This window comes from Acanthisitta chloris, unplaced genomic scaffold (genome assembly GCF_000695815.1).
Source record: "Acanthisitta chloris isolate BGI_N310 unplaced genomic scaffold, ASM69581v1 scaffold16469, whole genome shotgun sequence".
Lineage (NCBI taxonomy): Eukaryota > Metazoa > Chordata > Aves > Passeriformes > Acanthisittidae > Acanthisitta > Acanthisitta chloris.
In genome coordinates, this window is record NW_008693283.1 from 53,209 (window position 1) to 76,266 (window position 23,058).

The 23,058-nt window shown below is 39.4% G+C and overlaps 1 protein-coding gene across 1 annotated transcript in view; it reads right to left on the reverse strand.

The window, feature by feature from the left end:
• Positions 1 to 5,401: 5,401 nt before the first annotated feature.
• Positions 5,402 to 23,058, reverse strand: part of ATP10B (ATPase, class V, type 10B) — a 49,603-nt gene continuing 31,946 nt past the window's right edge. The window contains 13 exon segments of the mRNA XM_009083024.1: positions 5,402 to 5,894; positions 8,816 to 9,003; positions 9,456 to 9,560; positions 9,669 to 9,749; positions 10,946 to 11,146; positions 12,477 to 12,602; positions 13,148 to 13,224; positions 14,417 to 14,729; positions 18,031 to 18,215; positions 19,694 to 19,820; positions 20,533 to 20,639; positions 21,161 to 21,743; positions 22,326 to 22,505. Coding sequence (XP_009081272.1) covers positions 5,402 to 5,894; positions 8,816 to 9,003; positions 9,456 to 9,560; positions 9,669 to 9,749; positions 10,946 to 11,146; positions 12,477 to 12,602; positions 13,148 to 13,224; positions 14,417 to 14,729; positions 18,031 to 18,215; positions 19,694 to 19,820; positions 20,533 to 20,639; positions 21,161 to 21,743; positions 22,326 to 22,505 — 2,766 coding nt within the window.

Consider the following 23,058-nt stretch of genomic DNA (forward strand, 5'->3'; position numbering starts at 1 on the left):
CCTTTTTCTCACATCTAACCTAGACTTTCCCTCCTTCAGTTTGAAGCCATTTCCCCTTGTCCTATCACTGCAGTTCCTACCACAGAGTCCCTCTCTGACTCCCTTGTAGACACTTCAGATATTGAAAAGTTGCTCCGTAGTCTCCACACATCTTCTCTTCTCCAGGCTGAACTGCCCTAACTCCCTCAGCCTGTCTTCATAGGGGAGATGCTCCAGTCCTGTTATCAGCTTCGTGGCCCTTCTCTGGATTTGCTCCAGCATTTCCATGTCCTTCTTATATTAAGGGCACCAGAACTGCATGCAATACTCCAGGTGGGTCTCATGAGAGCAGAGCAGAGGGAAAGAATCACCTCTTTTGACCTGCTGCCCACACTCTTTTTGATGCAGCCCAGGATTCGATTGAATGGATGAATATATGGATGCATACTTTATTTGCTAGAGTCATAAAACATCTTAGATGGACACTTAAGCCCATGTGACCTCGAACAATGTTTTAAAGTAGCTTAAGAATTTTGTTTGGAAAGCTCCAGAAGGTCTTGGACATATTGATATTTTTCTTCTATTGATAAAATGCACTCCTGCTCTTGGTACTTGTTAGTCCATCTCCCACTCCATCCCATGTATACAGGAACAGAATGAAGAGTCTGCTCTGCTTTTCAGATCTTGATTTAGACCATGGCATTACTGGCCACAAGCTGCCTAAATATTGTGAAAGGGGGACCATTCAGACTGAGCATATATATGTTTGTTCTTCCTGGCAAAAGTCCTTAGAATTAAAGTATTAACAAAGCGAGATAGGGGCTAACAAAAGCTCAGTTGAATCCAGCTGATTTGAAATGAGCTCTCTTGACCTATTGATTTACATTTGTCCTTGTCTGAATAAAACCAATAAATGTACAGGAGTTCCCTAAATGATCTGTTCGAGGTTAAATAGAACAATGCTAGTAAAACAGGGAGGAATACCAGCATACAAAAGGAAGGCACCAGCTGTGTTTGGACTCATCTTCCAATGTATTGGTGGCTACTTTTAAGTATTTATTTCTGCTTCCCCTCCCAGTGCCATAAAGATCTTGTCTCAGCTTCCTGGTGTTGAACTAATGGCAACAAGAAAGCAGCAGCTAATGACCTGGTTTCATTGAAGTCAAGGTCAAAATTCAGTTTCTGTAGAGACAAAACTTGACCCTTTAGTTATTTATGTTGATAATTTTAAGAGTTCTTCTCTCCTGTTGAAGAGCACAGTAACCACACAGGTTCTTTGGGCATTGACATGGAAAGAACTCTGCAAGTGTGGTTAGAGGTGGAAGCATAATTCAGTAGCTGCACTGGGAATGGTGGGGATAAACCCCTTGCCTTCAGTGAGTTCAGACAACAGCTACCCCTCTGAACTTTTTTGAAAAATAATGATTCAGACTCTATTCAATCTCAGTCTTGTTTACATAGATGAGAATAAGCAGGTGTCATATTAAAGAGCCAGGCATGTTCAGTTCACAGTTGTCTCATGTACTGATAATTGCAGCAAGTTCTAGTCACTGGCAATGTCAAAAGTACTTTATAGATCTTCAGTATTATTTGGTTGTGTCTCTAAATCCCACCCTGTGTGATGATTATCTTCAAGAGTCTCTTGTCTCCACGTTTATATTTTTACTCATCAGTGCTGCTTACAAGTACCTAATCATGCCACATCCTGCCTGCAGTCACCTTACCCCTAAAGCAAATAGCTCTGTACTTACACACCACCTCAAACTGCAATCAAACAAATGAATTAAACATTGCAGCATCAGCCAACAAAGTGGCAAAATATACACAATTCATCCTTGGGAAAAGTGGTTTCTGTGCTGGAGCATGACGTGCAGCTATCTCCATGCAGTTTTAAAGCTGGTTTTGTATTTCTGAGATATGTAAGAAAAGAGAACAAACTGGGTTTCTTCCACTCTCCTACCTGAATAATTATGGACTTTAGACTGCACAGCTATTGCTGATATCCAGCAGATAAACAGCTATTTCAAAGATCACATCTCCACCTTGCTGTGCTAAGACAGACATGAACAAAGTGTAAACATGTGTATGAGTTTTCTGAACCTCGTGTTAAAAAAATCATGCCCCAGAACAACTTGAACATGATGGATGGCTCTTCACTGACCATTGCAAGCAGCTGGGGACTGCATCTGTTCCTCAGTCCACAGACCTGGCAGGTCAGCTCCTGCTCACCTCTGTGAGATGCCACCTCCAGTCTGTTATGTAGGTATAGCTCTGTATAGCTCAAGGCACTGCTGCATGTACATTATCATTATTATAATAATATTATAGATCAAACCAAAAAGTATGCAGTGATTTCACAAACACCCTGTTCATTTTAGTGTTTTATAGTCCAAGTGTATGAAATGTTGAATACCACATTAAAAATGGAGACACCTGTTCTGTTGTGAAGTATTCAAGTTAGAATTAATGAAACATGGATCTCGACATTAATATTAAATATGTCTTGAAATAAGAGTTAATGAAAGCTACTTGGGAAATCCAGTTAGGTCGAAAGAACCCATTCAGTAAATATACTTCCCTGCTTCCAAATAAATTCCTTAGGGCGCTTGCTTTCACTGAAAGAAAGAAAGTTCTTTAACTCTTGATCCTATTTCCCAAAAGGATTGATAGTCTCAGCTAATTTATCTCATGATCAAAGGGAAATGCTTGTTCACCATCCTTTTAACATGAGATAGTTCATGGTCAGTACTTACCCAGGAGCAGAGAAGATCACACTGTTTAGCATTGAAAATGGGTCCTGAACTGTGGCAACACCTGCTTTGAAGGAGAGAGAGCAGCACTGTCACCCAGGAGGAGAGATATCAGGGGAGAGCTTTATAAAGCTGTGGAGCCAGCTGGAATGCTCAGACCAGGTCTCACATGGTGCTGCCTTTTGTTTCTGGTTATTTCATCTTTCTCTCTCCTCAAGGATCAGGGGTGGTTTGCCTCTATGTTGCAAACTCTCCAGGTAATTTCCATCCATTGGACTATTTTGTGGCCATCTACCACACAACAGAATTAAGAGCTTGTAGGTCTAGCAGTAGAATTATTTAAGGCAGCCACGAAAATTTAGATTCTTTTCTTTCTTTTAACTGAAGTAACTTAAGGTTAAAGCCTAGAAGCTACTTAGAAAGGCACTCTTCCACTTCTTTGATTCTCTGACATAGCAGGGATTTCATCACTAAAGAGCTTTTAGGGGTTATTTTGCTGGAGGTCCTAATCAATCCTTTCTTCATTCCCCTGCTTTAAAGGACCTCCCTTAACTCTATGCCATTTCTGAACCTAAGCCCAGTTGTCAGGGCACAATGCATGGTAGAACAGTTTTGCAGAAACTGTGATGAGAAAACATGAAAATTTTTCTTGGTTTTCAGTTCAGGAATGTCCACAGGTCTTCCAGATTTGCTTAAACATAACCTCTCTGGTCCCTTGCACATTTATATAAATTTGTTACCTGTTTTTTTTGATAAGCCTACCAGAGCAGCCTCTGGAAATATGAGTTCACTGCTCATAGATGACAATAGGAAAACCACTCCTCCCCCTCTGTTTTTGTCCTCTCAATAACACACCAAGTCATGACCATATTACATTTATTACTATAAAAACACTTTGCATTTTGTAATGAAATGTGTAAGAAATTGACATCTTCTTTAAATTCACAGGAAATGGACCATTTAATGTAAAAACATGGCCATGAATCGTAAAGGCTTGATCTTCAGTCTTGTCACCCCAGGTCCATTCCCAGCTAGTGAGCAAACATTTGAGCAATCTCACACTCCATTAACAATAATCTCAGCTATGCCTAATTGCCTTCATTTTGTACATTATGCAAAAAGTCTCTTTCTGAATTGTTTTACAGCTGACAATTAATACTTTAACAATTGCAGTTCTATGTATGCTCTTGCTCTGGCTACCAGAAATCCCAGTGGCAGATATGCTACTCAATTTTGCCTGAATTGCTTTAAAGTAAGAACTTGAAGACTCTAGCTACAGTAATTATTATAACACAGAGAGGTTAAATTAGTATTTGCTAAATAGGCTGTTAAACAGATCACACACTGGTATAGGTAGTAAATAGCTAAATTAATACGGCATGTATCAAAAAGGCTAAAAACCTACTTAAATCACAGAACCAGTGGTAGATTCACAAAAGTACAGATGGCTTGAATTTAAAACCAGTTAAGATTTCATCCCACACTGTGAAGAAAAGCTTGGGAAATGGTCTTACTAATCAACATTTCTATAAGAAATACCAAAGTCACCTTTCATTGCATTGCAATAAGTAGTGATGATGGTGACATCTTATGTTTTTTTCCCTGCATCTTGTTGCCCTGAGATACCAAAAAGGGTGAATGTATTATGCATATTTTGGTCATTTTACACCATGCACTTACTGCAATGTGATGTGTGACCTTCATATGTGGCTTGTCAAAATCTTCATTATTAAGATCCCCATCAACAACTGAATGTGACCAATTGTGGAGAGGACTCTTGATTCATGCTTGATTGAATGGAGCAACACTACATAATGAGATAGAGAATGGAAGGCAGAAACTGAATTTCTAGATGAAAAATCAGGGTCAGCTTTAGAATTCTAGGACATAAATCCTTGAACGTGCCTATCTACTTTTGTAGGTATGAAGAAATAGACTCCACTTATCACTGAGTTATCCTGGCAGTTCTTGTAGTTCAGTATTTATATTCTTCTTCTTTATAAACTCATTTGTCCTTTTCTTAACAGTATCAGGTCAAAGCACTACCTGCATAAAAATACTGAGTCTACTGTTCAGGGAAAACAAGACTATGGACCTGATATTTTTATATGCATAAAGTCCATGTATTGAAACCTGAAACATTCACTAGTGTCTTTCCATTGCTGTTATGCTGCAAGTACATTTAGTACCAGACATAATGAGTTTTCCAGGCAGAACTATAATATTAAAGTTAGTAAGGTATTTTCAAGACTTTGATAGTAAAGCTAGAGTGGAATGTGTTGCTTTAAGACTTGGTTTAATAAAGAATGTACTCCCTTTCTATTACCTCAGTAGCATAACAACTTTGAAACCTCACTAGTACAATTACTCCCTATTAATGTGATACAGACAAATTTGTTGAAAGAAAGCAATTGTGCAATTCTCAGCAACTGTATGATGCTCATATAACATTCCTCTAATAAGACAAAACAGGAAGATCAGCAAGTCATGTAATGACAAACCCAGTCAATATATGCACTTTGGAAAAGTTTCATATTAGTTGGTATTGCACTACTATACATGTTTTTCTCTCCATTTGTAGTGTGCACCGTGGTTAAGTATAAATAGACTTTTTATTTTCCATATGGTGTCCTTGTCCATGAGGGCTGTGGGCCCCATTTCTGAATGCTTTATCAGAGTGTCACTGCACTCACAGACCTCCGATGGCTTCCATATTTAAAATTTTTGGCATTATCTTTAGTCAGTTTGCCACCATCTTGCCCAGGACTTGTTTCCCTGCTGGGTACAAGGGGTTGAAGGCCAGAGAAAGCTCCTACTGATGCATCTGTAGCAGCAGATTCTTCCTCTGCCCATCTATTATAGAAATAGTAGCCTTCTTCATATGTCTGTTTCCTGAGAGGATTCACTTCAGAGGCAGAATGTCCCTGACTTTCTGAGTGCCCATGTGCTGCTGCTAGAAATGGCGACACACATAAGCGGCTGATGTTTTGGTCAAGGTCATTATTAGATGCAGGTGATGCTACAGATGCACCAGAAGTAGATTCTTTCCTTGATTTCAGTTTCTGGATTTCAAGATCCTGTTGCCCTTTAGGAAGTTTATCTAGTTGCTGTGCTTTCAGAATCAGAGATGCTCCAAATGTTCCTTGTAGAGCAAAAATAAAGAACCTGATGAAAGAGGAAGAAAAGGGATTATTTTACCAGTGGGCTCCTTCCATAATCTGCACTACATAACAAATCCAAGTGCTAATTTGCCATTGCTCTATAGGCATTTGGTGGACACCTTATGCGTGGCAGATGAAAGCTGACTCCTGGATTTTAATGTAATATGTAACTATATGCTTATCTTGACCTGCATGGAGTCAACTATATGTATACGTGATCACTTATTTAGCATTTATAACTAATTGATTGCTGAACAGTGAAGTAAGATGCACAAAAGCTCACCAAGAAATGCAGCATTTGAAAAGATTGAAATTATAATTATATTGCTAAAACAAGCTAAAGAAGGGACCTTAATTTGATAGATAGCGGAAAGCCAGAAATTTAAAACCCTCAGCTTTTGGATTTGCTCAGAAAACAGTAACAAAAAGGTGTCCTACCTGCCCTTTGTAGGAAAGAGAATTTATGTAACTGTGTTGTGTGCAGTGAGAGAGCATACATTCTTTCTTCATGTCATGTCAGCTTTGTGTGAAAACCAAAGTCTCTTTCAAAGCATCTTTTTATTACGATTTGACCTTTACATAGATGGCCTCAACGTGTATTTTTAAAACAAACAGAGGGACTCTGAAAATGCATTGGGAAAGTTGCTGTCTTCACATCCTGCTGCTAAATGTATGCATAAATAAGCATAACAAGATTAAAAAGGTTAGCAAGCTAAACTCAGTACAGAGAGGGCTTTTAAGGCAATGGATTTCTGAGGTCTATATGCACGAGCAGAAGGGGATAAAGTCATATTTGCTTTGCCTGTGCTCAGGCTAGTCAATCCCATAGCATCTCAGATCTGGTTGGGCAGCTAAGAGCAGAGCTGTAGAGAGCCCGGGTCTGTCCCTGTAGACCTGGTGTGGATCATATTGTCCTCTGTCATTCCCCTCAACTTGTTTTCTGGACCTTCTGTGAAAGTTGCAGGTAGATCAGACAGGGAGACAGAGAAGGGACTGAAAACTCTTTTCCATCCTGTGAACTACTCTCACTTGCTTTTGCCCATCTCACAGCCCTGCAGGGTGCAAGACCTAATTACTTGTTGGGTCTCTGCAGGTTTTCTGGCAAAGGACAGTCTGCCTTTCACAGCTGGAGAAATAGATCTGGTTTGTGTGCTGAAATCCTCCAAGAGACAGTGTCTTCCCTTGCCAGTGAAATTCAGACCCCTTTGTTCTTCTCAGACTTGAGGGTTTTAGTACTCAATGCTGTACGGTTTGTGTCCCAAAGTGCAGAGGCAGTTCTGAGGTGCAGATGCTCAGAGGGTACACTGCAAAGCACTGCCAGCTAGTGCTCCAGGAAAAGCCTGGAGCAGGCAGGGCACAGGCCAGTCCTCTCCAGAGGGCTGGGGCATCTCAGAGGCAGCAGCTAGAACAGCAGGCAGTACTAAAAGGAAGACCTGAGGAAATCAAGGATTTTAACAAAACCACTTAGAAAGAAACCAGGATCTCAAGGCTCCAAGTGGTTTCTGAGGGAGATGGAGAGCAGGCAGCATGGTGAGATGGACCATGGAATGGAACTGAAAATCCAGTGCATTTTAGCAAAGGGTGGTTTCACCACTGTTGTGATATGCTGGCACAGCTCAGTTGTAGCTGAATATTCTGTGAACAGAGGACTTAGCAGAAAACAATCTGGGGTACCTACAGCAGTTCTCCAGCTTTGAAACTATCAAGATCCTTAAGTTCAGCAACCTGCTGAGGCAGCAAGGATCTTAACCGTGCTGAATTCCTGAGACAGAGATACAAGTTCTTTAGCCATGTGTTTGATGCAGCTTCTAGTAGAAACCTCAGGGTCAGAAATGACACAGTGACTGAGGGCTGATAGGAAAACAAAAATCACACAGCGAAGCGGACTGGAAAAGGATGCCCTGCCTAGCAGACATGAGACCTTACTGAACTATGTGTTGCTTATTCTGATCTGAACTCATATAACGCAACAAGAAATCAGAAGAGCATCTCAACTCAAATAGGGAAATAATAATAATAATCTGAAGAAAAATACTATCTAGTCTTGAAAGGTCCCCTCAGATTCTAATGCCTCAAAGCACCTACAGAACCAGATACTAAAAATGTTTTCCTGATTCTTGCAATACCAGTGTGCTGCACTACTTCATGGCAATTAGGATAAGGAAACTAGCAAGACAGTCAAACCAACCCATTTCTTTCATTGTCCAAAACCAAATAAATATATTAAATAAGTGGAGCAACTCAAACAAAGCACATCTGCTGAAAGAATAAGGTATGAAGTACAAAATGCAGTAAGCTTCCCATATACATATATGGAAACAGAATCGATATGTTTTTCAAACCATTTTTTTCAGCAACCTATCAAAATAATTATCCCTCTCCAAATATTATTCAGTCTCAGTTAAAGCTATATTTAACATACTTGATTTATTGCACAGAGTAAAACTAAAACTCTGGATGCAGAAAATTATTTAATAAGCAAATATGTTTTTAAATTTAGCTTAACAATGCACTGTAATGTACTTAAAAAACAGAATATATTTTGCAACTCTCAAAGCACACAGGAATATTTCCAAGACTTGCTTTGTAGTCTTGATCAGCTTAAAAACATTGTGTTTATGACAGTGAACAATTACATAGCAGATTTGTACTGGTAAACTTTGAAGCACCCCAGAAAGAAAGGTTTTCCTGATGGGAAAACAAAAGCAGTAGATATATAGTGACTTATCTAGAGTTATATAACCAAATAAATGAATGGTTTGTGAACTGGAAAGTTGAACCCAGACATCTAACTTCCACACTGATCAATTATCCCTGTGCAACACATGTGCCTGACATATCCCATATCCATACACATCACTATTGTTACTTCACTGAAATGCCTACAAATCCACAAAATGAAATTTGAGAGGAAAACCTGCAAACCTTGGCAAGAGCGCGATGACTGGGGTGATAAGACACAGTAAATAGAAGGTGGGGTCTGTCAGCTGTCTCTCCATAATCCAGTATGGACTGTTTGGAGGGTTGCAGACCACGCAGAAAGCGTTGTAGAGCAGAGAGAAGATGAGGTAAAATGCCACACTGCAAATCATCACCACCAGCTGGAACAGGGTCTGCAAGCAGAAGAATACAACATGACAATGATGGCTGTGACACCCTGACTCTGTTTGTAAGACAGGAGGAGACAAATGCAGGTTGGAAAGAGGGCATCCAATGGTCTATGCTGCTGAAAAGTGCAGCAGGAGAAAGAGCCAGAAATTAACTTACAAAGCAACAGTGAATACTGTTCTTGAATTAACACATCCTCATATATTGAAATATGCAAATATTGTGTACTGTCCTGTCCAAAGGCACAGTACAAACAAATCCTGTCAGTGTGCACATGAAGGTATTATCCTGAGGCTAATAAATTCTAGCACATTGTGAAATCTCAGTGCATCTGTTACTTACTTTTTGTGACCCAGAATTCAGGTAAATGACTCTGAAAGACAATGCCATGTATACAGACAATGCTATGCTCACAGAAAAACAATAGTCCTGTGAGCAGGACAGGTCAGACACATACCCATGTTTTCATTTCTAGAGCCTGGTGTAAGAGAATGGTCAGGAGGGAGATGGTGTTGATGGGATTTCCAAAGGAAAACATGTCTATGTCAGAGTCCTTGTACATCTAGAAAACAGGTGGAGAGACTGTAATGAACCCCGATTATTCAGAAGTGAATTTTCTACTTTTTAAGGAGAACAGGAGAATAAGAATATGAATATGCCTGTTACTTACCAAATAAGGGACAAAGAAGCAAATGAGGCTCTGATAGAAGGCATCCAGCATTGTAATAATAAAGGTTGACAGGTTGTACATCTGCAGGAGTGTATAGATAACAGTCACTATGATGGGATACACATTTCTAGCCTGTCCTGCGGACATAATTGCTGTCTGTTTTTCTTCCATTCAGACTACTGATTATAGCTAACTGGTCTCCTTTCCTGAGTAAATGCCTCCTCAGCAGCTGATTAAACCAAAGGTTTTTCTCTGAACAGGCATTTTCTCTATGTTAAGTAAAGACAGACCTTAGGAATATTAGCAAGTCAACCAGGAGTCTTAAAAGCTGAATTTCATGGATGTCTCATCTTTTCCCAAAGGATCCCGTTCTTCAAATTCTTTATCAACAAAGTGCTTCCTAGAACTATAGAACTGGTCAAAAATCCTTTCTTCCATTAAAACATTTATTTTGTGCCACATGAATTTCACTATGTGTCATATTTAAACTTATCTAGTGACCTATGGGGCCACAGCTCCCATGGAGTGGGATGCACTACTGGAGTGACAGAAGACTGGGCTCCTGTTGTTTCAGCGCAGGCAAAATGCCAAATGAACAACAATGAGCTCTTCAAAATGTCACATAACATATATTTTTAATATATTTTAAATATATCATAGTATCATAGTATGTTAAGGAGTTGGAATGGACCTTAGAGGTCATCTAGTTTCAACACACCCTGCCCTGGGCAGGGACATCTCCCACTAGACCAGGTTGCTCAATTCTATATGTGAGGTCCAAGAACTACTCAGAAAAGGGATGAAAAGTTCTAAAAAGAATCCTTAAATTCTGCTGTCTCTTGCTTAGGTTTTTCAAAACATCATTAAACATGATCCAAACCACCAGCATTCATCACTAATGAAAAACAGCCCAGGACAATGAAAGTAGGTAGAGTAGGAGGAAAAGTAGGAGTGATAAGAATTCCTAATTACCCTGCAATATAGTGAATTAAAACTAAGGCCACTTCAAATTTTGCTTGTTAATATTTTCAGAATTTCCTATTAAAAATTTTAAGGCAGTTTCAGAATAAGTGCTACTGTACTGTATGTATATGCCAAACCAGGAATGTAACTGTATATGTGTGCTCTTTGCAATAACTTCAATGACAAGTTTCTAACCAGTTTTTCTGACAGCTACAATTATACCTTCTTTTAATGGACATCAGTAAACTAGACACCATAAAATGGGTCATTTGGTTCCAAGTAAGTCTAAACTATTTTCTGCAATTGTGACATACCTCTGAATTTTGTCCAGTCTTGTATAACTCTGGCAAACCTAGAAGTGTTTCTGCAGAAACATCTTTATCCAGGACTCCAAAGAGAAGAGGGGGCACTGAGGTGAAGAAGAGGTTGAAAAAAATCATCTGCCAGTAATCGATCATTGTGCTGCCTGAGAACCCACAGAAGAACTGGTACCAGAAGAGCAGGTTGACGTAGGTCTGTGAAGAAGTAAACAAAAACAAAAATCATGTTAGAAGGTGTGCTCTGGCTCTCCACATACACAGAAGTACATCCTTCATGCTGAGGTGATTTCATCTCCCTTTGGGTTGTGAGAGTCATAAAGCTGCGTTTTTCCTGTGGCCTCTTCTTTACATCCTCTTCCTTTCCCCACACTATTCCCTACTGTTCCCTTTAGTTTGCAGTGCATGGGTGGGCTATGTCTCTCCTAGTTCCAGCTATGAGGTTTATGTAGGATTGGTTATTAACAGAGTCCCCTAAGAATACACGGTTTTGGTTAAGGTACAGTTAGTAGATAGTGCTGCCCTTCATTCCATAAAGCAGTATATCTGAAGGGTCTCCTTCACTGCAATCCACTGTGTTACAGCTTTTTAAAAGCTATTAGGTTTCTTTAAGACCATGCCAGAGAATAATTAAGCAAACTGTTCACAGCTCTGAGCAGCACAGTTTAGAATCCTTTTAGAAACTAGTTGTCCATGCAGAATAAAAGGCCTCCTGCTCCCTAATGCTACTGGAGAGATAATAGAGCAGCAGCATCCCAGTCTGGAGAGTTATTTCACATTGCAAATAAATATCCTTTGAACTCTATAAAAGGATGTCCAATCAAAAGAAGGAAATTGTTCATTTCCACTACAAATTTTAACAGCGATAAGAAGTAATCCTTATTCAAAATTATTAAAAACCCCACAAAAACAGATACTTTGAATTCTAGGTAAATAGCCTTTCATGCTCAGTGTATTTCATGTCAAATGGACTTGTTTGCATAGTATTGTAGAGACTGAATTACTCTCTTTTTTCCACTTTACATTATACTTCAATGCACAGCTCATTTGCATATACATTAAATTTTTAATAAAAATGCCAGGTATGACTGCATCATTACTTGCAAGAGGTTCCTATAAAAATTCAGAGGTTTCACAGGCAAGCAATTCTTAGTGCAGAGTCATCTTCTATATTCTAGAACTAATAATCTGATCTTCCGTATGCAAATTTTATTTTGTGGCTCATGGGTATTATTAATAAAGTTTCTTGAACTACTGTGTAAAGTTACTAAGCCTTGAGTCCCTTTTCCCTGTGGAATAATGCTATTTCAAAACATATTTAGAACCCATATTTTACTCAATGCTTTATGCAGCACATTACTGAGAAGGAGGTACATGCTATAAACTTGCAAAGTGAAGAAACACAAACCATACCTTCCTATTAAGAAACAGTATAACCTGCAAAAACCAAAACCAACCAAAAAATACTCCCAGCTCTGGAATTAACCCTTGCTAGGCTGAAAAAAATCCATAATTTTATTAATCTTACCACATTTTTGTAGAAAAAGTAGACTACCATCCTTGCCAGGCGACTATAACACCAATGTCCGTGGACAAGAAGCAGTTTTTTGAGATGCTTAAATCGGGATATTGCGAAGTCACTAGCCATTACTGCCTTTGGAAAAAGAAACAGAGGGTCATTTATAATATATCTTTTACACCACCCAATATAATGAAATTTGAATAGGGACATTGAAATAATTTCCTACTATTGCATATTGTAGAAAAAAAACCCCTCTAACCCTCAAGAAAAGAGTTGGAACTGTGTATCTCTGCAGAACTCTCCATTTAAGGAGAATGAGAAATGGGGATGTGTGAGAAAGAATTCAGGGCGAAAAACACTGGAAAAGAATCCACAAAACCTGGAAATGTAGCAGCAGAGAGGATTCAGAAACCAGATGCTAACCTAACACTAGATAGGCATCTGCTAATTTTCCAGGCTTATGAGCAAACACACGTTTGTCCATGCATGCTAATTGTTGGCTCAAAATGCTCTTTTTGGCTGGATCCATAATTCTGAACTGCATATTAATTTATGACAGTAATGGTGCCAACTTTCATTTTTAAGATGACACTTGAGAGTACAGAGCTGCTATGACACTTATTAAGCAGCAAGAGACTACATGACAAAAGAGGAAAGGAAATAAATTGACAGGATACCTGCATGCCTTCTTGGCCAGATATTCCAATTCCAACATCAGCTGCTTGAATCATACTTACATCATTTGCACCATCACCTAGAATGGGAAGACAGGAGGGAACAATAAAAGTGCAAGAAAAGGTGCTTAATACAGTGCCTGTATCAGAAGAAGAAAACCATGCTGATTACTTTGGCTATTCTGTACTACCATGCAACCTAATTAGGATAACTGATACTCATCATCAAGCAATCATGACCACTAGGCTCTGATCTTGGTGGGAATATTCTCCCTCCTTCCCTGTAGACCTGGCTCCACTGGGGCAAAGCCCCACACTGGGACCAGCTGAGTGGTGCAGTGGACACCCTGACACCATCTACATCTGCATCGTTTTGTGTGTTTCTGCTTGGTGAACTCCATATGCTCAGCAACATGCTTTGCAGCACATCCTACTTCACTGAATTCTCTGAATGGTATGATAAATTTGATTGCAGATGACAATGTAACAAGCCAATTTCAGGAGTTATTTTGATCGTTTCAACTCGCAGCAATATGTTAAATACATAACCAAATTTCCAGAGAAAGAACAGCCATGGTTGTTGTTTGCAATGTGGAGATTGTAAATTAGGTTAGCTGGTAAAGCAAAGCAAATTAAGCAGAAGGCTGAAAGCTTATATTTTGTACTGTAAGGCAAAGCAAGAAATTTTAAAATACAACAGATTCTTCCTTTCTGGTTTTGTCCACAGAAGCATATTTTTTAGTTTGAAGTCATCAAAATCAATTCTGCAAGGATCTGAGTGGCATCACTTACTAAAAGTGGGGCAGAAAACTCAAAGCATTTCACATTACTTGGAGGTAAAAGCCAAATGAGTCAGTGCTTAATACCACTCTGGGGATAACTCTGTTTCTACCAGCTGGGAAAATCTGACAGGAAAAGGGCTTTATGAAAAGACAAAATAGCGACTACTCTTGAGTGCTTTCCAGGCCCAAAGCAAAGACATTCCAGAGGGAATGTGTACATGTGTTTGTACTGGTGTGCATGAAAGACTCTGCTGGGAGATTTTGAATTTGGAATGTCTTCATTTTGTTTAAAGGGGTGCCAGATTTGCTTAGTGAAAGCTGGAGAAGGACTTTCATATGCTTTGATCAAGAAAGATTGTTCAATCTGTTTCTCCATTGTATCTATCAGAGGCACAAAAAATAACCTGCACAATATATTCTCTACACTTCCATAACTCTTAAAGGAACAACCCGACTCCCTTTTACCCTGTGAGATTCAGGATGGAGGTACCTATTGACAGGGTCATTGCTTTCAGCTGCCTCCGGACGAGCTTGACCACCATGCTCTTCTGCAGAGGGGTGGACCGGCAGCACAGCACGGAGCGGCAGTACTTCGTCAGCACCAGCAACTTCTCCTCCAAGCCCCCCTGGAAGATGATGTTCAGTGTCTGTCCATCAATTACCAGCCCAAAGTCAGGACTGGGGGCCTCAGAGGCTGAGAAAGATGTTGGGATAATGCCAAAAATTTTCCTCTGTGGTTTGTCAAACTCATAATTCTTCTTCACCTCTTCCAAGGTCAAGTTCAAGAGAGATTCGCAAGTTTCCTGTGAGAAAACAGACATGTTTCTAGAAACAGTTATCTCCATCTCCCTTTACAGCACAGCATCTTACCAAGTGTATGTTTGTATAATCATGCCAGTGGGTTTAAGCCTATCAGATAAACATTAGGGAAGACTGACTGAGAAATGAACTGATTTATCTGATTGGAGATTATTGGAGATGAATTAATTAATTAATCTGATTTGGAGACATCAAATCAATGGAGATATTGATTTGATGTCAATGATGACATCAAGTCCTTCAGTGAAAACATTGCACATTTTATCAGTCTGTTAACTGAAGGAATTATTTTGAAAGAAAATAAAATAATCTTTACATCAGGAGGACATATGTGCATTTGCAATGCTGAGACTTCAGAAGTTAAGAAGAAAATCCTTATTTTAAAAGAGATTGAAAAATCTAGTTGTGATATGAACGATGTGAGGTAGTGCAGCATTTGATTCCATAAGAAATAAACTGTGGTAGAGAAACAACAAGTTCAGATTTTCAAAATTATCCAGTAACTTAGAGAGTTTGGCCTTTTCTAGGTCACAAATCAGGCACATGTCACAATTAGGAGCAGAAATAAAACATACTTTCCAGCACTGTGCGTCAAACACAAACAAAATCCTTTTCTCTTAGCAAATCTGCCTCATTTTTGACCAAGTTCCCTTTTAGTTGCATACAACTGTAATTGACTTAGTTGTAGATACAAACAGATTTAAGGGGAACACTATTACCTCTCCAATACAAATCTCCTAAGTTGACACACCACTATCAGAGAACATCCAGAATGGTCTCAAAGTTCTTTTGCAGCCTGTTAGCACTGAAAGTCCTCCTTCTGTGGCATGGCAGTCAGTACCTGAGGAGCTAAACACTCCTTTTTCTACCTTTTCTGTCAGCTTTATTGAGTGATGATTCAGTTCTAAAATGTTATTTTCACTTTATGTTGCATAAGGTACTTGTGTAGGATGTTTGCAAGATTTAAATTACACTTAAGTGGGAGGTTCTGGAACCAAATGTACCTCTGACATCTAATAAAATGTATCTAGCCTGCACACTTAAAACCTCTAAAATGTATTGAAGAAGCATCATCTTTCTGTGAGCAAACCAAAAATTGTAGTGCGAATTCCTGGTTTGCCTTGGCTTGCCATTTGAAATGAATCCACCAAGTTACCTACTAATACTGCAACTTCATGGAAGACATTTCATTTTCAGTGTTTGAATGAGCTGCTGGGCTCAGGGGATAAAGAGACACCCTTCCCACTGAAGCCACTTCAAGAGTTAACTTTGGCAAAACTAACAGGTTAAATGCTTTGTATGTTTGTTTTGTGTTCCTCATTGCTGCTATTAGGAGTCTCTTTCAGAACCAGTGTCTGTCCTTGGTTTCATTTTGAAAGGGAGGGAACTAAATGTTTTTTTGTGGAGCAATGTCAGTGCCCACTGAACTGCAGGGATTCCCACAAGCCCCATATGTGCACGGCCTGTGCCTGAGCCTGGATCCAGGGTCACAGAGTGTGCTGTGGGTTAGTGCCTGTGCCTGTGTTTCCCGGAGCCAGGGTGGTCCTGCCTGCAGCATCACTCCTCTGGCAGAAGCCATCTTCTAATTTCCATCCTAAATGTATTCATTCTGCCTTCCGTTAAAGCAGATATGCGTATCAAATGAAATTACACATTGAAGCAAGGAATGTATTCTGTGCCAAATTCCATATCATCTTAGCGTGTTTCCCTATTTCCGTGACATTAAAAGAGACAGACATTTACATAGGATTTTATTCTCATTTGGAGAGCTAGTAACTGCAGACAAAAGCAGTTAGAAAGTAGGCCATCTCACTGCTCTATACAATTGCCTATCACAAGAAAAACAGTCAGTATTTTAACTATATTTAATTAATCCTCACAATAGCTTTATAGAGAAAGGCAAGTTCATATTGGTAACCTCCCTTCTGTGGGGAGAAAAATTGAGGAAACTGAGATGGGTGACTTGCCTAGTCACAGAAGGAAGTCCTGCCAGCCCTCCACAGCCTCCTGCCTGCCCATGGGAAGGCTGGTCTCATGGTGCCTCCCATCCCTGCTCAGTGGAGGCCAGAAGTGACACTGCACAGAGGACAGAGCAGCACCAGGAAAAGTGCAGCAGCTACTCTGGGGGCACCTCAGGGGCTTCCAGGGCTCTATGGGAGGTAAGAGGTCACCAGCAAAAAGGACATCACAGTTGGCATTTTGGACATTGCTTTTGGGTTTAGAAACGACCAGGGCTGATCTCCTTAGCAAATGGGTCTGGTTTAATCATAATGTCTGAACTTACTCTTCCCTAAATCCATCTCACAAAGCCATCTGTCCCACCTGGATGCCTGGAGGGATGAGGTGTGAGGCTGTACAGAGTGGTGGCCACTCCACTTTCTGAAATCAAGGCGTGGTATTCCTGGTACCCTGCTTATGTTATTCTACAACCTGCAAAAACCAGGGTGGTTTTTCTAAAGCCTGTTTAATTTCACCATCCATAATGGCATTTACTCTCTTTGGAAGTTAGGACTCTATTTTCTCTCTTCCGTTCAGACAGTTTCAGGAATAGCCATAGATTGCACCACAGATTGCTCGCTGCGTTTTCGTGAGTCACAGGAGCTGACAGACGCAGCCTTGAAGTGATTATCCTCATTTTGGAGTATGTTTGCTTTGCCTACTGCCTGTCCTTCTTGCTGCCCATGGAAATTCAGGGAATAACTGTGCACATCAGCAACTACGTGCGCCACCAAGGAATGTCGAGACTGTGTTTTTAACCGGCCCACAAGAACTATGTTTAGGTTTTCAAGAAGGTGAAATGCCACTTACACAAAAAGAAACTAGGTTAAATTGTTCACTAATAAATTTCTGCTGAAGTCTAATTCTATTAGGGAACACACGACTAGAAAGTTCTGAATTTAATTAAATCTACACCTGCATACATTTCCCTGGCTGACTCATACAGCACTTTCCAAATGTCTTCGAACAGATATCACCTAGGGTTAAAATATCATTGTGACTGAAATTTCTATTGTAAGGTGAAAATCCAGATATCAACGTTATTAAGGAATTAGGCACTTAAACTGCATATTACCTTCTGCCTAAAGCTAGTAATTCAAGTAATAGCTAGTAATTTAGGTAATTTTAAAAAAGAATATTTTCATTTGGAAAAATCAGTGTATTCTGATTGAACGAAACTCTACATAATTCATCCTGTTGAATGTGGTCTAAAGCAAAGCAGCACCAAGCTGCAAGACACAAAGGGCAAGATAGTCAATTCCATACATCTTGTCTTTCTCTACTCACCCTATTTTCAGTGATAATGGTGAAGACAGTGTCTCTCTGGTTCAGGAGTTTACAGGAGTATGCAATGTTAATTGCTGTTTCCTGTTTGTCTCCTGTCAACACCCAGATTTGTATTCCAGCTTCTCGAAGAGCCATAATAGTGTCAGGTACTCCATCTTGTAGCCGATCTTCAATCCCTGTTGCTCCTGGGCAAAGAGGAAAAGACGAGAAATAGTTTTCTTTATTTGGAAATCAGGCTGCTATTTTCTTGTTTAAGAAAAGGTCTTTGATTCCCAGTCATGCTTCTGAATTTTTCAAGAGTAGAGCCAAGGTATTGTCCAGCAAATAAACACCTGGGCACAAGATCTGCATTTGGATTAAGGTCTGAAAGTGTCAGCAATCAAGTTCTGGCCCTTCATTTTGCTCATTGCTAGAACAATGCGTTTCATTTACTCTTAATAATCCAAAATGACAATGTGCTGGCAGAAGAATCACACCATATGCATTTTTAATGTACTGCATTAAGTCCCATCAAAGCAACCAGAAAAGATGAACTTTGACTATTTAAATGAATACTGTCCCTATTGTCAAGTTAGATGCTTCAGCTATCAAAGGCAGAAGAAATAGTACAGTACATTTTCTTTTTGAAAATGCACAAACTTAGAAGCAGATGCCAACACTCATACTGATGGTAAATCACCATTTGAATGCTACAATACTCCTTATCTCTTCCACTAGAGGTCAGTTTGAAGATGCTGTAACTGTGGTACATTTAAGATAGATATCAGTTTAAGCTAAAAGAACACTTTTTGCAAATTAAAGTATGAAAGCACACAGCCCAAAGAGCTGGCAAAGGTAACAGATTATGACAAGATCTACATTATCTCTTATGTGTTCTGCTTATGGCATTTACCAGTATTACTCTAATTTTTTAAATCACTGCAGAGATTATGAGAAGCCATAATGCTAATATCTTGCAATCACAGGAATTCAACATAATGAATTATGGGCAAAAATTCTATTCACAGAAAAATGAGACTGAGGCAACTCCAAAAATCAAAGTCCTAGAGATTTTTGGAAACAAAATAGAACAGAAAGCACTGAAAAGCTCCCTAACTTAACAGAATGGTGTTAGATACGAGGGTAATGAATGCTGCAGAAGTGTCAATGAATGCAAGTTTTAATGTTAATCATTTGAAAAGTGCAGGAAACAAACACAACAACGCAACAACATCAGGAATTCTCTAGCAAAATCCCTGCATGTGTAAGTTACTGGCTTTTATAACACAGTTCAATTACCAAAATTCCTTTGGAATCTGTGCTCAAAACTGGAGTCAATTTATAGTGTTTTATAGGTTTGCCTAAGAACATGGACATGTGATTGAATTGCGGGAACTTCATTATCTACTGTGTCAGCTGAGCCACAGTAACAGCTGATGTACATGTTCTTTGCTCCTGGTGTATGATAGTTTCAGTATACTTTTCAAAGATACTGCTGCTCAAAATGCTTTAGAACTTGTTTAGACACTGTCATTGGACTGTATACCCTAGTCTGGAGATTTCCAAACCTCAGAGGAAGACTTTTGGATATAAATTAGTATAAGCTGTTGTCTGTCTGATTGCCAAGAATATCACAGGAGAGCAAGTGATACTTCACACGATGACAATTCTTATTTTTAGCTACCCAGCAAGGTGAGTTTGGTCTCCAGATGCTGTGCTGTCTCCATTAACAGCTCCTCTCTGTTGTCAATTGCAGCTTCTGCCTCCCGACGAAAATTGGCCCATTTTTGAAAGTCATCTTCATTCAAGACCTGCATAGCACAATTTAAACAGAGCTTATTTTAAATTTAAATAAGAGAGGAATGCCAACTTTATGGATCACAGAGACTTAACTCCTATCCAAGCTGGTAAAGTACTGTGTCATCTTTAAAATAACACAAACATTTCCAAGAGAAAACTGCAAAAATGAGTAGTTTATACAAATGGCCTACAGCTGAGACTCAAAAATATGACCTAGAGAAACTCTTGATCATACAGCCCTTAGCTGGGAGTCTGAACTGGAACACAGTTTCTGAAGGTTGCTCTACATTCTCCAGAGCTTGAATATAACCTATTTGTTGCACATAGACAGTTTCTGCATTAAAGTATGGCACTAAGATGTTCTAGCCCAAGTTCATGGCAAGAGTTTTGAAAGTTTAATGCCAAGCAAAACAGAAAAAGGTTGGCTCATCTGCAGACTTTTTGTTTCTTGCTTGGAAGCACTATAGAGAAGGTCAGCTAGAGTTACCAAAAGAGAAACAGAAATGAATGTCTTGAGATTGACTAAAAATACCTCATCTGCTCACGCTGAGGAAAAAGAGGGAAAAAAAGACTGCAGAGCAAGCAAATAGAGGGACAAAAAGATGGGTTGTATCTGGCTTGTTCTGTGAAGCAAAAAGAATTATAACAATTATATTTTTCTAGGAAATCTATTGACATGTACATAGCAAAGCTGTAAACAGTATCAGGTCACAGCTCTCCAACCTTCTTAGCTATGCACAGAGTTCGCAGTCCATCACGGGCATAGTAGTCCAGATGCTTCTGTGTTTTTTCTTTTATTTGTTTCATTCTTTTCTCTGCATGAATGTCACCTGTGAAACACAAGGATATGACTCCTTATTTTAAGCACAGATATTGTAAGATCTATTGGCCTAAGGTTAAAAAAGAGTGGCCATTAAAGAAAAGCAGACTCCAATATAATAGCAATTTCTTTTAAAGCTGAAAAGTGTTGGCTGTGCATAAGCTGAAAGCTTGTTAAAAATCCTTATTTCTTTTAAGACAACATTACTTGTGGTTTTTGTTTGTTTGTTAATGTTATAGCACTCTTGCTGACAAGCTGAAATACAATGGTCAGGCCCTTATGACAGTATTATTGCAGAGTACACAATCCACATGGGTTAGCACTGTCAGTGAATTTTAATTAGCCCATTCCATATTCTAAGCACTACTGAGGTTAAATAAATACCTCAGTGCTGATCTGCAAGGATAACACTAGAGAAAGCTTATTCCTTTTTTTATACTTCTAATGGCTAGACATAACATTTCATGCAGAAAAGAGTACTGCAAACTTCTTTATAGGAGACACAACAGAAATAGCTCCCTGGCTAATTACCTTTGGCAGTGTCTTCCAGCAAGTCCATTATAACAGAGTCAGCACCTTTGGTGTAGACAACAATCTCCTTGGTTAGAGGGTGTCTCACCACTACAGACATCCTTTTCCTTACTGGGTCAAATCCCAAAGTGTAGAGAATATCAAAGGTCAGGAGTGTTCCTTGTGGCAAGCGTACGGTCACCTGCTCTGGAGTTCGGGACACTAGGGTGAAGCTGTATGCCTGGGCAGCATAGACAAGAGCTGCCTCATCTGGGCTCTCAGCCTCGTAACAGAAGTCTGTTGGTAAAGAACTGCTAGTCACAGACTTAAAAACCTCATCCAAGGAGGCACTACCAATATCTGTACTGCCCTTGTCCTGGAGCTCATCACCTCTAGCACTGGCACAGCAGCTGTCATTGCCACAGCCATCCAAAGCAGCAAGAGGCTCCTCAGTGTTCTTTGCACTGAAGCTAGCGCTGAGGTCTGAACTAGACTGAGATGATGAAAAAGATTGACTAAGACTTGCTAATTTTAGCCTTTGAAATATCTGATGAATCTTCTCCAGGGTGATTCCTGAAGCTTTTATTGGTGGTGGGACTGTGACCTAGAAATATGAGAAAACCTATGGTTAAAAATAAATAAATGTGAACTATAAGATACTTCTCCAAAACTAAATATATTTTTCTGCATCTAAATGGCAGTAATTATAAAAGCAACTCTAGCCCCTGTCATGTGTCTTTCCATCTCCTCCTCCCTCCTCCCCCCACTTTAACTGTGGTGGGAGAATTCAGTAGATGAGTCAGAGGTGAGTTGCAATTCAAATTTGATGGTGATTTGTATCCCTACCTACAAAGCAGAGATATAATCAAGCCCTCAATAGTTCTGTCATTGGCCTGACAGATCAGAGAGAACCCAATATGTTCAACATAACTCTTACAGCATATGTAATTTAGTATAATAAAAGTGCAGATCCTGTGGTAGCCACAGCTATTCATCAGCCATAAAAAGCCATGGTAGGAAAGGATACACAGGCAGGGAAACAGTAGATATTACACAAAAGGTAAAGGAACTAGAGTAGAACTCCCAAACCAACCATTTTTCACCATTTCAGGTTTCACTGAACACTGCTCTATTCTGTTAAATGGAAGCATAATCAATTTTCCTCATACACTTAGATTTAGATTACCCTTTGTCTTGGCTCGGTAGCTGTGGAGACCAGGACTGTATTGCAGATGGCAAGGGCAAGAAAAAAGTCAGTAAGGCGTGTGGAAGTGTTTGTATGTATAAAAGGGGAAAGACTTTCAGTCTGGAGCGCAGCTTCTCTCACTCTCCTCAGCAGCCTGCTGTCAGGAGCCACGTCCTTTTCCTGGAAGAGAAATTACTTAGTGAGGATTATTGCCATTTACCCTTGTCCTCAAGGAAGAACTGGCAACTTGATGGACTTCTTGCCTCTTATTGAATTTACACCTAGAATTACGTAAGGTAAATGCCTTTATTATTTAACGCCTGGGGGAAAAAATTTCTAAAAGCTGCATAATTAGATAATTAGGAGGAAATTCATCTTGAAATAGAAGATGATTTCAGAATTTTATTTCTTTTGAGGTCTACTAGAAATCATAATAATCTAAACTCTATTCCTTAACTTTGAAACTGCTGACTCGTGAATTACAGGGCATTCCAGATGGAAGTAGATTTGGGATCTCCCATTTCTGTGTGGAAGCTGATTGCTATTTCAAGGGAGAATAGTTTGTGCTTATGGTTAGTTACAGCAGTATCACTTTTTGTTTCCAGAGTAATTTTGTTGTGCACCCAGAAAGAGAAGCTGTCTGAAGATGTTCTTCCTCAGTTTTCACAATAAATAAATATATACATACATATTTGATTTGTTCCTGAAACGTTTCTGTAATTTTGCTACCACA